The sequence below is a fragment of the Molossus molossus genome, unplaced genomic scaffold (genome assembly GCF_014108415.1).
Source record: "Molossus molossus isolate mMolMol1 unplaced genomic scaffold, mMolMol1.p scaffold_m16_p_16, whole genome shotgun sequence".
Lineage (NCBI taxonomy): Eukaryota > Metazoa > Chordata > Mammalia > Chiroptera > Molossidae > Molossus > Molossus molossus.
Window position 1 is genome coordinate 60,354,087 of NW_023425351.1, and position 14,990 is coordinate 60,369,076.

The following is a 14,990-nucleotide window of genomic DNA, read 5'->3' on the forward strand; positions in this document are numbered from 1 at the left end:
AACTGCCTCGAGTCACTTAGTAAACCACCAGCAGGCACACACAGAGTGAAACACAAGCCTGTTTTCAGCTGACCGTCTCTGCAGTTACATGACCCTGGAGACACATTTACTGTCATTTAATCCAAAAGCAGCCAAAGGACTGCTGTTTCCTAGCCCTTCGGGTGTAACCTGAGATTCCTTTCAAGGACAAGGTCCTTCCTGAATTGCTGCAGGCGGAGGTGGTGGCGTTTAAGCACCACTGAGCGAACGAATTATCTGGATTAGACAGTGTGTATGGACAAGGTCGTTGGTAAACACACTGGATGGTTCCTGCGGGGAACAGAGGGGCCAGCCAGGGGGTAAGAGGAAAGTGACAAAAACAAACTTCCTGGGTAGTGCTGGATGTCAGGAAAACATTCTCTTCTTTCTCCGTCTATAACTAAAGAAACGGCGGCAGGGATCCAGTTACTCTTCTATATAAAATAAACCTAGAATGAAGACCAAACCTCATCCTGTTCCAGTGGAGTGATGGGTGTGTGTGTGGTGGAACTGCTGGTTTATTTATTTATTTATTTATTTTGAGAACCTATTGAGTGTACGCCTTTTCCTTTTCAGAAACACATTTATTTCCCAATTAAGAGATCACTGAGCTTCAGGGGTATGAACTACATTGCCTGAGATCACAAAATCAGCAAGTGGTAGCTACCATTAAGAAAAGTCTACATGAGATTTGAATTCAGATCCCATTGGACACGGTCTCCATCAACTTCTTGGAGGACGGTGGGGAAAGGGAGTGTGATGGGAAATGGATGATGTCCACGGAGGCCATATAGTCCAGTAGCTGAAACAGGGGATGGAAGGCAGACAGATATGGGTGAAATCTAAACCAGCTCCTTCTGTGCTCTGTCCACACTTCTTAAAGTTTCTGAGCTTAAAGTTTCTTTTCCCATACAGAAAATGGGGAGGATGGTAGCCACCCCATGGGGTTGTTGTAAGGTCTAGTGCAGAGCCTGAAAAACAGAAGTGTTTAGCTCTTGTCTCCTGCTACTTTTTCCTTCTTCTTTCTACCCCTTTCACCCCCTTCTTCCTACTTTTTCCCGTCTCTGTCTCTGCTCCATTTTTTGGGCAAGGATTGTGACTAGGAAGGCAATGGGAAGTTCTGAGATCTGAGTGTCTATTTAAGTGAGTGCTTAGGGCCTAGACCCCCCGTTTCTTCAAGGTAATTTTTTATCAATGTTCTTGGCAAATTTTTCTGCCAATTGGGTGTTTGTTGGTGGAGCTAGTCTGGCAGATGTCCTGACTCTGAATTTTAGGGATCAGTGTTTGGTCTCTTTCCTCCCTGAAATTATCAGCGTTCTTTGTGAAAACTGATCCAGACGGAGCCTGGGCCTTGCTGAGTCTGTCCGAGTGTCTCAGGATGTGTCTATAACTAGGAATACTCAGGGAACCCTGTATTGAATAAAGACCTGCTCCTGGATGGTTTTCTGTTTGATTTTGTAGAGAAGAGCTCACTGAATTGATACTAAAGATGACATTCTACTATAAGTTTGTTTTTGCTTCCATTTTTCCTCTACTTCCCAGTCCTGCCTCCTGCCATGTACTGAAACTGCGCTAAGCGCTCAGAATGCAGTGGTGAATAACACGTTTGTAGGTAGAAACGCAAAAACCAATTACAATACAGTGTTGAGTTCTCCAGAGTGGAATGTGAAGATAAAACTGAAGGAAACACAGGAAGAGCATCTGACCCAGACATGGAATGTCAGGGTAGACTCTGCGAAGGATGGGACATCTCTGCTGAGATGTGTGACTACCCTTTGTACTGCTTATAGGTGTAGAGTTTAGTATAGGTAAAAAGCAGTTCCCCATGCCTTTGACCTGGGAGCTATGTCAGTTCTTAAAGTGTGGGGGGGGGGGAGAAAGAGAGAGAGAGAGCCAGGTGAGGGAACATTCCTAAGTCACTGATCTGTCACTCTAATTTGCTATACTTTTGGAATGGTTCAGCTTCTATTATACAGAACTTAGAACACCTGGTTCAAGGCTGAGCAGCTGAATTTCTGAGACTGATTTTCAGTCCCATGCCTTGCCTTTGAGTAATTCACAGGGCTGCGCTTAAACTCCATAGTTCATTCTGTGAATTAGAGAAAGGCGATTCCTCTGGGCAGGCCTATGCCTTTGGGAGAAGAAAACAGCACCCTTTCTTCTGAATAACACAGCTTCACATACAACTTTGAGAGCATACTGTCTGCCACTTTCAAGCGTCACTCACCCTGGCCAAGTGCAAATCGTGCAGAGCATCAACTATGACCTGTACATGTCATCCCTGATCATTCAATTGCTGATCATTAATGCCATCCATAATTATTGTTTTCCTGTTATACACTTTGAACCTTTTTGATTGTGGGTTAAACTGTACATCTAGATGTCTTATAGAACCCAAGACCCAGAAGATAAAAATAGTTACTGGGGTCGTGAAGTTAGTTGGAGAGTTGTAGTGGGATAAGGGGCACATGCAATCCATTGGGGTCTGGTTGGTGAGCGATCACAGCCTGTGCTGCTCCAGTTATCTTTGCTGGATGGTGCCCAACCATGAACTGTTACTTCCCCCTAATGAGATGAAATTGCACCAGGATGTAGAGCAAATATATTACCAAGCACACTGTTAGTCCAGCTTTCATAGCAAAGCTTTTTAGATGAAGGAAGCAAGACAATGCATCTATTTACATTTTTGCATAAGCTCCTTATCTCATTTTGCATCAATAACAAATGGTTCACAGACTAGATATTTTGAGTAGCCCCATCTAGGTAACATTTGCCCATATCTGGCCAGGAAGGTCATCTTGGATTCTGTCTGTCTGTATACTAGTTTCTTTTTTCTCTTTTTCATTCCCTTGTTTTTGTTTTGTTTTTCCTTTGTTTCCTCTATCTCCTCATCCTCATCTTTATATATTTTTCTCTCCTACGCCTTTAATAGTAAAATATTACTATTTTACTATTTATTTCCCTTCCTTTTTGATGTTATGACTTTGATTCAGTTTTGTGTATTTTAACAAGCAAAACAAGAGGAGCCCAAATATACAAGATAAGTGATGAGAGTGGAAAACAATCACAAAACTTGAGGAAACTTAAATAATGAAATAGTAATTAAAAGAATTGTATGCCAAGAAATTATAATTCTTATATGAAATGCATTATTTTTAAACAAAATACAAATTACTAAAACTGACCCTTGTACAGAAATTGTAAATAAAAGAGTAGGGATAAAAATTGGAAAATATTGTTAAAGAGTTGTCTCCCCAAAATGCCAAACTGCCATGATTTTACTATTGAATGTTAACAAAATATAAAAATCAATCATATCAATGGTATAATCACTGTTTCATAGTAGCTTATATGGAAAGAACTTTACAGTTATTTTCATAAAATCAGAAGAGGAAGGTTGATATGAAAATGGGCACAGCATAAAATAAGAGAGCTACAGACTAATGTCACGTAGCACTAATGTCTATCAGTGCACTTATTAATTAGAATAACATATTAACAAACAGAATCCAGTAATACATCTAAAGAATAACATGCCTTTCTATTGTCATTATAGATGCTTTATAGTAAGGCTTGCTTGTTATTGTTAGCAATAACAATTGCTAACAATTGTTGGAATTGTTAGTCATCTGACTTTGTTCTTCTGTTTAAAGATTGCTCTGGCCTTTCTAAGTCCTTTAAATTTTCATGCAATCTTTAGAATCAGTGTTTTAATTCTACAAAAAAATGACTTGTTGAAATTTTGATTAAGATTGCTGTGAATCTACACATTAATTTGAGGACATCCTAACACTGTTGAGTTTTTCAATCCATGAACATGGTACACTGCTCTATTTATTTAGGCCTTCTTTAATTTTTCTCAGAGATGCAGTTTTATATTTTTGTAATTTTTTTTTGGTATGTGCCCCTAGTGGGAACCGAACCTGGGAATCTCTGGTCCGCAGGCCAACGCTCCAACAGCTGAGCCAAACCAGCCAGGGCTATTTTTGTAATTTTTACAGCAAAGAGTACAGGGGACTTCTCTATCTTACTAATTTCTAAGCATTTATTGAAGAGTGTAGAGGACTTGATTTCTAAGTATTTTGTGTTGTTTGATGTTACTATAAATGAAGTTGAAAAATATTTTTATTTTTATTTGTTCGCTGCTATAAGAATATGATTAATTTTTGCCTATTGATTTAAGTCCTGCAGCCTTCCTAAATTTACTTACTAGTTCAAATAGGTTTTGTTTCTTTGGTAGGTTCTTTAAGATTTTCTATGTAAAAAAATCACATTGATTATAAATAATGATAGTTTTACTTCTTCTTTCTCACTCTTTTTGTTACATTATTGAACTGACTAGGATGATCCCTAGTGCAATGTTGAATGAAATGGTAAGATGTTACAATGTTGACATTTTTGTCTTATACTTGATCTTAGAAGAGAAGCATTCAATAGATTACCATTAAATATGATATGAGCTGTGGGAATTTCATATATGCCCTTCATCAGATTGATAAAGTTTCCTTCTATTCTTAGTTTGATGAATTTCTTTTTAATCATGAATAGGAAGTAAATTTTCTCAAATGCTCTCCCTTTTTCTATTGAGAAGTCTATCTATCTTGTAGTCTGTTAACATGTTGAATGATATTTCTCTTAAAATATTAAACCAATCTTACATTTCTAGAATAAACCCCATTTGGTAATGATGATTATTATTTTTATATATTACTTAATGTTATTTGATAATATTTTGTTAAGGATTTTTGTTTCTATGTTCATGATGGATATTGTTCTACAGTTTTTATTTTTGTAATAATGTCTGGTTTTAATAAAATATTACACTAATTCACCTCTGTTTTCTAAAACAATTTTTTGGGGATTGATGCCATATCTTCTTTAAATATTTGATAAAATTTATTAATGAAACCATCTAGGGCTGTAATTTTCTTTGTGGGAATATTTTTAAATAATAAATTCAGTACCTGTTATAGATATATGGATATTTGGATTTTCTATTTCTTCATGTGTGTGTTTTAGCAAGTAGAGTATTTTAAGAATCTTTTTTTCCCAGCTAAGCTAAATTGTTGGATTTATTGGCATAACTTTATTATTTTCTTTTCTATCATGTGTTGGTATACAAAATATGTAGTGCTATAATTTCTTTAATTTCTGATATTATTAATTGTGTTTTCCATCTTTGTTCCTTGATCACTCTTTCTAAAGATTTTTCCATTTTGTTAGTATTTCTAGGAAGCCAATTTTGACTTTTAAAGTTTTCATTAATATTAATTTTATATTTTTTCATTTTATTACTCTTAATCTTTGTTAATCCTTTTTCTTTAATTTAACTTGGATTTAATCTGCTCTTTTCTTCTGGTTTCTTTAGATAGAAGGTTAGATAATTGATTTTAAATATATATATTTGTAAATGTAAACATTTTAACCTATAAATTTTTCTCTAATCCGCTAGCTGGATTCACATATTTTCATGTGCTGTCTTTTTATTTTAATATCCTTTCAAATATTTTCAAAATTTCCGTTGTTATTTCTCCTTTGACCCCTGTAGATTATTTAATTTTCAAGTATTTTTGCTTTCTAATTTAATTCTATTGTTGTCAGAAAACAAACTCTGTAAGTTTTAGTCTTTTGAAATTTATTGAATCTCATTTTACAGCCCAGAATATGGCCTATTCTGTAAAACTTTCCAAGTACAATAAAAAAAAGTGTACATTCTTCAGTTGGATGTGTAGTGTTCATTAAATATCCCTTAGCTGATAGGGTTGTTCACATCTTCTATATCCTTACCGAAACTTTGTCAAGTTGTTCAATCAATTCCTGACAGGAGTGTCAACATTTCTAACTTTGTTCATTTCTTTCTTTAGTTCTGTCAGTTTTTGCTTTGTGTAGTATGAAACTCTATTATTAAGTGCATGCACCCTTATGATTAAGTTTTCCTGATTGGTTGATCTTTTATTCTGAAATATCCAGGATTTAAGGGGAGTTTCTATGCTGATTTTATGCCCTCTCATTGTGGCTTGCTCTTTTCTGACATGTCCCTTCTCGATTTCGTCTCCCCGGCATTTCTGAACTCTTCTATGCTGCCATGCTCTGGCTAATAAGACTGTGGCTTCCACTTGATTTCTGGTCACAATGCAATGCACAGTGGGGAGCTCACTTCCGGGGGAAGAAGGCTAATTACCACGCTAACAGTAACAAAACTAGGTCTTAATTCCTAATTTAGATTTGTTTTCTACTGTCATGATGCTAACAGATAAGAGTAATAACCATAGACCCTCTAGGGCTTGTTTTTAAGTAGATGGAATTAGCTAGTCCTGAAAACCCTTATGATTCCTCTGGATGTGAGGAGGGTGATAATTTTCATTAGAGAGAAGACATAAGGACTGCTAAACAATGTCAGCACACTGGACTGATACATTAGACCTGTTTTTAATCTTTGCTTTCTTATCTGCAAATCTGTATGACCTAGATCATCAATTGACTGTCACATTTTTCTTCTATAAAGTAGACATTAATGTTTTGACAATGTAGCATTGGGGAAGACATTGAGGATATTGTCTAGTACAGGGTATTGGAGGGTATTTTGTCTAGTTCTGCCCACAAACTCAGGAATCCCTTGATAACACATCTTGTATGGGTATAGCTTAACCTGCTTCTGCCTCACAACTTCTAATAAAAGAGAAGAACCTATTCTAAGTGTTAGAGAATTTTTATATTCAAACCCACATTTCTGTGGATTAGTCCATTGATCCAAGTTCTATTTACAGCAAAATAATCTTATGTTATTTTCCACATGAAAGCTCTTCAAATATTTGAAGACATTCATTATGTGCCTCTGATTCTTATTTTTCCCAGGCTTAATCAAAACGTGCTTAAACATTCTCATTTTTTTTTCATATCTTTGCATGAACTTGTCAACTAGAAATGCTAAGTCTATTTCTAAGTCTATGAAATGCTCTGAAGTCAAATCTTGCACATCTTCATACAGTTGAGTATTTTGAACCAAATAGAGCTGTCATCTGGAAAATGATAAAAATGGATAGGAATGTATTCAGAGAAGTTAAAGTCGTCCACCCATGCAATTGCTGTGCTTCTGTCATTATCCAAAACTTCAGTTTTTGCTTAAACCTTTGTGCCAGGTTAGTTCCACAACATTAATATGATGGGAGAGAAAAAGAATTCTTGATTCCTTCCTATTTTGTTAGCTACTCAAGGAGCAAATAAATCCATTGATTATTGACATTCCCTTTTCCTGTGCAGTCTTTCAGCCCATTGCTAACATGCTACTAATTAGAACATGCTGAGAGCTACTTGTGTTCTGAGTATGTTATTGACATGATCACAATTGTTCTATAAGGTACATGTTAATTTTCACATTTTGTTGATAAAGAAACCAGGCCATGGAATGGTTAGACCAGTTAGTTAAGGACCTCTAGCAAATTATTGGCACAACTGTCTTCCCAACTCCCAGTTTTCTGTTTATATCAGTACTTTGTGCTAAGTCTTTGTTCTATTTCATACCTACTTCATTTATCTTTACAACATATTTACTTGCATTCTTCCTTTTCAATGCAATTGTTTAAAAAAAACTGTAAGTGAGCTGACTGAGTGCAGGGATCATATAGTATAAACTTTTGTATCTTTGTTAGTACCAAGTAGAGTAGAGGGCTTTGGTTATATAGTACAGCTCTCAATAAATGATTGTTGGAATGCAAATTATAACACTATAAATAATCTCTCTGAGGGCCTGGTATGCCAGATGGCTAGCTACAATTTTGTTTGTTTATAGTTTTATTTATTTTTTCCATAAGTCAGCACTGATTGGATAGAACATTATCCAAGGTTTGGGTGTGTATATGTGTGTAAGTCTATGCATGTATGTGCATGCACATGTGTATGAATGGTTTACAAGAACTTCAGAATAAATATTTTAAGTAATTTTGACAAAATGAGCTACACTCAGGGCTCCTTGTTAAATTTAACTGTACAAATGAGATTAAATAAAACAAACATGTGAAGTAGAGGAAGGGCGAATTCGCCCTAATGAGGGTAGTTTTAAATGACTGATTATAGAATTGTGACAGTGTTTTGAGAAAACTTGTACTAAACATTATCATCTTTACCCAAATTGGTTTATACCTTCTGAACTCAGAGCTAAGTAGCCATTTCTATCATAATGTTTTAAACCAAAAAAATAAAAAATAAAATTAAGGCAGTTATTTGTTCTGTGCAGGCTTTTGGGCAAAGTTTCAAAAAACTGGGCTTTGACATTTTGGTCAGTGTTAAACTATGTCAGGGCACTTTACTAGGAATTGGGATTTTTCTTGCCCCTAAATCACAATCCAAAAATTTGGAGACTTGGCAAAAAACCTTGGGAAAACTAAAATTCTGCTTCTCCCAATATGGAATTACTCATCTTAATTCAAAATAAACATCGAAGAAGGGAGAGAATTTAAAGATAAGCTATGGCTACAATAAATAGCACTCTGTTTAAAAAAAAAAAAGTTGCCAAGATTCAGATAGCTCTTATTCACTTACTTATTTATTTAAATTATTATGTGAAATGCAGATTAACTTTCACTGGAGCATGTTAAGTTTTTTAAAAAAATTTTGTTTATTGGTATTTATAGGAAGGGGGGGGGGGAGAGAGAGAGAGAGACAGACAGAGACAGAGACAGAGAGACTTGTTCCACTTACTGATGCATTCATTGGTTGCTTCTTGTATGTGCCCTGACTGAAAATCGAACCTGAAACCTTGGCCTATCAAGACGACACTCTAACCAGCTTTGCTATCCGACTAGGGCCCTGGCCTGTTAAGTATTGCTTTAAAAAACTTGGACACAGAAACTTTGCTCTGATGAGAGCAAAAAAAAAAAAAAAAAAAAAAAAAGGCTATTGGATTGTGGCTTGTCACAAGACCTTTTCTCCTTTTCATCCTATCACGTGGCATCCGATGCAGACAAAAAGACAAAGTCCTCCCTTTCTGCCTCCACTGCCGCCATGGCTCCTGTGAAAAAGCTTGTGGCGAAGGGGGGCAAAAAAAAGAAGCAGGTTTTGAAGTTTACCCTCGACTGCACCCACCCTGTAGAAGATGGAATCATGGATGCTGCCAATTTCGAGCAGTTTCTTCAGGAGAGAATCAAAGTGAACGGAAAACCTGGGAATCTCGGCGGAGGGGTTGTAACCATTGAAAGAAGCAAGAGTAAGATCACAGTAACGTCTGAGGTGCCTTTTTCCAAAAGGTACTTGAAATATCTCACCAAAAAATATTTGAAGAAGAATAACCTACGTGACTGGTTGCGTGTAGTCGCCAACAGCAAAGAGAGTTACGAATTGCGTTACTTCCAGATAAACCAGGATGAAGAGGAGGAGGAGGACGAGGATTAAAGCTTTTTTTTATGAGTTTTTGAATAAAATTGGGAACCGAAAAAAAAAAAAAGACAAAGTCCTGTTTCCTTTTCTCTCCTTCTCTTTGTCTTTTTCTGATGGAAACCTATGGCTGTAATGTTTCAGGAACAAAATCTTAGGAAGAACATTTTGTTTGAGTTGAGGAACTGACTGTTGCTGTAGTTTCTTTGGGTGTTGTGGGTAGCTATCTGGGTGACTGGCAGATTTATTGATGACGTCTTGGTTGTGACAGGGCTGCAGCCTGCTCCCATACCTTTTAAAATCCCCTGTATGCAGATTTAAATCTGTCTACATACGGATCACTCCCACCCCTTTGGATAATCTACCTAATCTCACTCTACTTGCCTCTGTAGGGTTAGGACTCTGTAGAGGCCCAGGGCCTTTCTCCTGTATGTTATCAAAATGTACTCATCATTTGTCTTATTTCCTCTGTGCCTTGACAAATGATTGGTTTACTAATCTGTAACAAATTAATTCAGGCTAATTATATATATATATGTATATATATATCACTTAATGTGTTTCTGATTCTATTGGGAATTTTCAGGAGCTCTCAGTATGTGTCTTAATCCAAGAAAATGTTCTTTAGTAATTAGCATTTTAGGACTATGGTAGGCTGGTAGAGGATAATACTTTTTGGACCCCTAAGCACAAATGAATACATTTAAAAAAATTTTTTTTAATTTAACTTGATTACTTATATAATTATCAAAGCATTTACATCTCCTTTTTAAAAAAACTTATCTTTATTGTTGACTGTATTACAGATGTTCCTCATTTTCCCCCCATTGACACCCCTCCTCCCCATTACCGCCCCCCTCTGGCCTTTCCCCACACTGTTGTCTGTGTCCGTTTGTTATGTATATATACATATAAGTTCTTTGGTTTCTTTTCCCACCTCCTATCCCCTCCTTCCCTTTGATGTTTGTCAGTCTAGCAACCAATTTGTACTTCTTAATCCCTTCACCTTTTCCACCCATTCCCTCAACTCTTCTCCCATCTGGCAACCAACAAAATGTTCTCTGTATCTATGAGAATGTTTCTGTTCTGCCTGTTCATTTTGTTTGTAGATTCAATTGTCAATAAATATGTATTCATTGCCATTTTGTTTGTTCATATTTTTTATCCTTTTCTTCAAGAAGACCCTTCACCATTTCATATAATAATGGTTCGGTGGTGATGAACTCCTTTAGCTTTTCCTTGTCTGGGAAAGTCTTTATATGGCCATTGATTCTAAATGACAGCTTTGCAGGATAGAGTAATCTTGGTTGTAGGGTCTTGTTTTTCATCACTCTGAATATTTCTTGCCACTCCCTTCTGGCCTGCAAAGTTTCTTTTGAGAAATCAGCTGATAGCCTTATGGGAACTCCCTTGTAGGTAACTAACTGCTTTTCTCTTGCTGCTTTTAAGATTCTCCCTTTGTCTTGAACCTTTTGCATTTTGATGATGTTGTGTCTTGGTGTGGGCCTCTTGGGGTTCATTTTATTTGGGACTCTCTGTGCTTCCTGGACTTGTATGTCTGTTTCCTTCACCAAGTTAGGGAAGTTTTCTGCCATTATTGTTTTAAATAGGTTTTCGATTTCTTGTTCTTTTTCTTCTCCTTCTGGCACCCCCAAGATGCAAATGTTGGCATGCTTGAAGTTGTCCCAGAGGCTCCTTACACTGTCCTCATTTTTTTGGATTCTTTTGTCTTTTTGCTGTTCTGATTGGGCATTTTTTGTTTCCTTATATTCCAAATTGATGGTTTGCTTCTTGGCTTCATCTACTCTACTATTGAAATTATTGGCTTCACCTACTCTACTGTGTAAATTATTCTTTATTTCAGTTAGTGCCTGCTTCATTTCTGACTGTGCATCCTTCATTTCTGACTGGTCCTTTTTTATGCTCTTGAGACCCTCACTAAGTTTGCTGAGGTTCTCACTAAGTTCATTGAGAATCCTTATAAGCAGTGTTTTGAACTCAGCATCTGTTAGGTTGCTTATCTCCATTTCGCCTAGTTCTTTTCCTGGAGTTTTGTTCTGTTCTTTCATTTAGGATCTGTTTCTCTGTCTCCTCATTTCGGCTGCCTCCCTGTGTTTGTTTCTATGTATTACTTAATGAGAGGTATGGGGCTAGCTGAGACCAGATGCTGCTCGTTTGAGAAAATTTAGGAAAACCTGAAGCAGGATCCAAGACAGGCCAATCCTATGGTAAAGCCACTGGCAACAGCTTGGGTGGGCCTGAAAGTTGGGTGGGGCGGGGCCTCAGGGAGTCACCAGGGCGGGGCTACCAGTGTGAGCCAGGTTGCTGGAGTCCCAGATATGGCCACTGTCTGCCGCCGCAGGGAAGGGCTCACCAAAGGAACAAAGGCCTCTGACAGCATGTCTGTTCAGGAGAAAGCCCCCTCTCCAGCCCTCTCTCCAATGCCAAACAGCTCAGTTCTTCCCCGTATGTCTCTGGTGCCCCTCGAGCTGCCTCCCCTCCGAGCTTAGAGGGAGAGAGTCCGATAAGTCCGTGCGCGGGCCCTTTAAGGAGCTGCCTGGGGCTCCAGCCGCCTCGGCCTCCCTGAGCCTCAGTTCCCGCTGGTTTTCCAGCCAGAAGTGATGGGGATTCTCTTCGTGGCACTGGGACCCTGAGCGGGGCACCTGGTGTGGGATGGGGACCCCTCAGTCCTCAGGGAGGACCTTCCCAGGCGGGGTGTCCTCCTGATTTTATCCGCCACACGTGGGTGTGGGCCCAGCCCGTCCCCTCCGCCCTCCTACCAGTCTGGATGTGGCTGCTGCTGTAATTCCATAGTCGTAGGACTGCCATTCAGCTCGATTTCAGGCAGTTTTGAATGATGGTTGTTCTGTAGTTTAGTTGTAACTTTAAGTGGTTGTGGGAGGACGGATACCGCGTTTACCTACCCGCCGTCTTGACCGGAAGTCCGCATCTCCTTTTAATTGGAAATACAAAAGAGTGATTGCTTGAAAGAAATACAAGTGTATTCCTCTGGATACACTACATTACTTTAAAAGAAAACCAGAAAATCAGAGGTCTAAGTGCCTGAGTCATATTTATCTGAAGCTTCATAGAATTATGCTTTGCTACACTCACTGAAGTAACTCGGGCTGAAAAGGAAACTAATGTTCATATGATGCTGCCAAAGCACATTCAGAGGAAAATTAATGGTCTCAAATAAAGAATAATATTACATTAATTGAGGATTTAATAAAAACAATCACAATGAACAACAAAAGTAAAAATAATAAAGCATAAAAGAAAAAGAAAACAATTACTAGTGACAAGTTTAGAAATAAATCATAAAAAATAATATGGACGAGTTAAAAGAACATTCTCAAAAAATGTGATTTGGACAAATATACAGCTTATCTCTTCTGGAGAGAAAAGAGAAGTCAGAGACACATAAATTTAATACTGATAGGGAGCTGTGACCAGAAAAGTTATGTTTTAAGTTGAGAAGTTACATAACTCTGCTAATTAATTTGAAAATTAAAATAAAAAATCTTCATGGGAAAATATTGAGTCTAGAACCAAGAAGTATAAAATGTCAATAGATCTGTAAATAAGAAAAAAGTTGTACAGGATTAGCATCAAAAGGGAAATATATCATAAATGTATATATATATGTCAGAACTTACCAAACTGTATACTTTATGTGCAGTTTATTGTATGTCAATTATATCTCAATAAAATTTCAAAAAAGGGAACTATGTCCATATGATTTTCTCACTCAAATTATTCATAGGCTTTCATAGAATAAGTCATTTTCATGCTACTTAAATAATTATAAAACAACAAAAATGTGGAAATATTTCCAATTCATTTTCAGAAACTAGAATAATCTTGACACCAAAACCTCTAAAGAAAACTATTAGTCAATTTTTTAAATTAACATAGATCCAAAAATTGTCTACACACAAGCAACATTATAGAAAAACAATAATATGTAGAGACAACAAAGATAAGTGAGCCTGGGAGGAGGGTCCCCTGAGAGGTCTTTTGATTCTGGGAAGTGTCTAATTGGCAGGTGTTAAAGGGATTCTTTGGTAATCCAGGGTACCACTAAGCTGGACAGATTCAGTCCAAGACTGCAAGAATTCAGGCGTGGCACACTGTGCTAGGCTTACACCAGCAGACCCAAGATGGATAGAAACTTGGAATCCCTGAGACACATCATTGCCCAAGTCTTGCCTCACAGAGACCTGGCTCTCATCTCCAAAGCCTTGAATGTTGTGTCTGTGTTTACAGAAATGTTGGGAAAGCTAGCAGCAGCAAAGGTCAACTTTTCCAAGTGAAGCTATCTGTGGTGGTCTATAAGTTGATGCCATCTGTGACTCTCCCTTTGTGAGTTATGTGACCCTCCCAGGAGGACACTGTTTTGGCAAATTTTAGTGCTGCTGAAGTAGAGCTGAGGCCTGACGGATGGAGCTAAAGTGGTCCTGGTCAACTTCCTCTTCAGTGAGCTGCCCTTGCACAGGATCATCAAGGAATTCATTATTGGAAGTGTTGAGGACTTCCGGTCAAGATGGCAGTGTAGGTAAATGTGGTCTCGCCTCCTCCCACAAGCAAAACAAAATTACAACTAAACTACAGAATAACCATCCTTCAGAACTGCCTGAAATTGAGCTGAATAAAAGTCCTATAACTACAAAATTAATGAAGAAGCCACATCGGGACTGGCTCCAGCATGGGGGAGGCAGCTTGAAAGGCACCAGGGACATACGGGGAAGAACTAAGTTGTTTGGCATCGGGTTGAGGACCGGAGAGGCAGCTTTCTCCTGCACAGATGTTCTGGTGGAGGCCATTGTTCCTTTGGTGAGCCCTACCCCCACAGGGCAGGGAGTTGGCCACCATATCTGGGATTCCAGCAACGTGGCTCATACTGTTGGCCCCGCTCTGGTGATTCCCGGAGGCCCCGCCCCACCCAACTTTCAGGCCCACCCAAGCTGTTTCCAGTGGCTTTACCATAGGATTTGCCTGTTTTGGCTCCTGCTTCAGATTTTCCTAAATTCTCTCAAATAAACAGCATCTGGCCACAGCGAGCTCCATATCTGTCACTAAGTGGCCCCAGCCCCGGCACTAGAAGCAGCCAGCCTTGGTTCACAGCTTGGCTTTTCCTGGGCACCTCCAAGCACAGCACAAGAAACAGCCATCTGCAGATCACTTTGTAGCTTATGCTGGATGGCCCTAGATAAAACAAAGGCAGTAACTGACCTTGCCCCAGAGCCAGCACACCCAGTGGACAGCTTCAGACCACATTGAAGCACCACCACCCAACCACTTTCACAAGTGATACACTCAAGGAATGGACTCAGTGGGTACCAGAGCCCTGCTGAAGTAAGTCTTGCTCTGTGTGGTGGGCTCCTGCACAGCTGATCATTCAAGGCAGTCAGAGGTTGGTGGTTAGTAGGCACAACCAGTCCTTGCAGCTGATCAGCCTGAGTAAAACCCTCTACTTGATGTGCCAACAGCAATCAAGACTCAATTAGAGCAGAAAGGTATAAAGTCCTCCTGAGGGGTGCATCTTGAGAGCCCAGCTGGGTGATCAAGGAGGCTGTGCTACTGGACCCTACAGGACACTT

The 14,990-nt window shown here is 38.5% G+C and overlaps 2 protein-coding genes across 2 annotated transcripts in view; both read left to right on the forward strand.

Annotated features, from left to right (window-relative positions):
- Nucleotides 1-14,990, forward strand: part of COL14A1 (collagen type XIV alpha 1 chain) — a 217,298-nt gene that overhangs the window by 2,416 nt on the left and 199,892 nt on the right. The window lies entirely within an intron of this gene.
- LOC118631628 (60S ribosomal protein L22-like) lies at nucleotides 9,013-9,405 on the forward strand. The gene has a single exon (XM_036264126.1). It carries the CDS (start codon nucleotides 9,019-9,021, stop codon nucleotides 9,403-9,405), a length of 387 nt encoding a protein of 128 aa, XP_036120019.1. The 5' UTR covers nucleotides 9,013-9,018.

Excerpts from the sequence above, each read along its gene's own strand:
- LOC118631628 (XM_036264126.1), top strand. The coding sequence starts at position 9,019 with ATGGCTCCTGTGAAAAAGCTTGTGGCGAAGGGGGGCAAAAAAAAGAAG.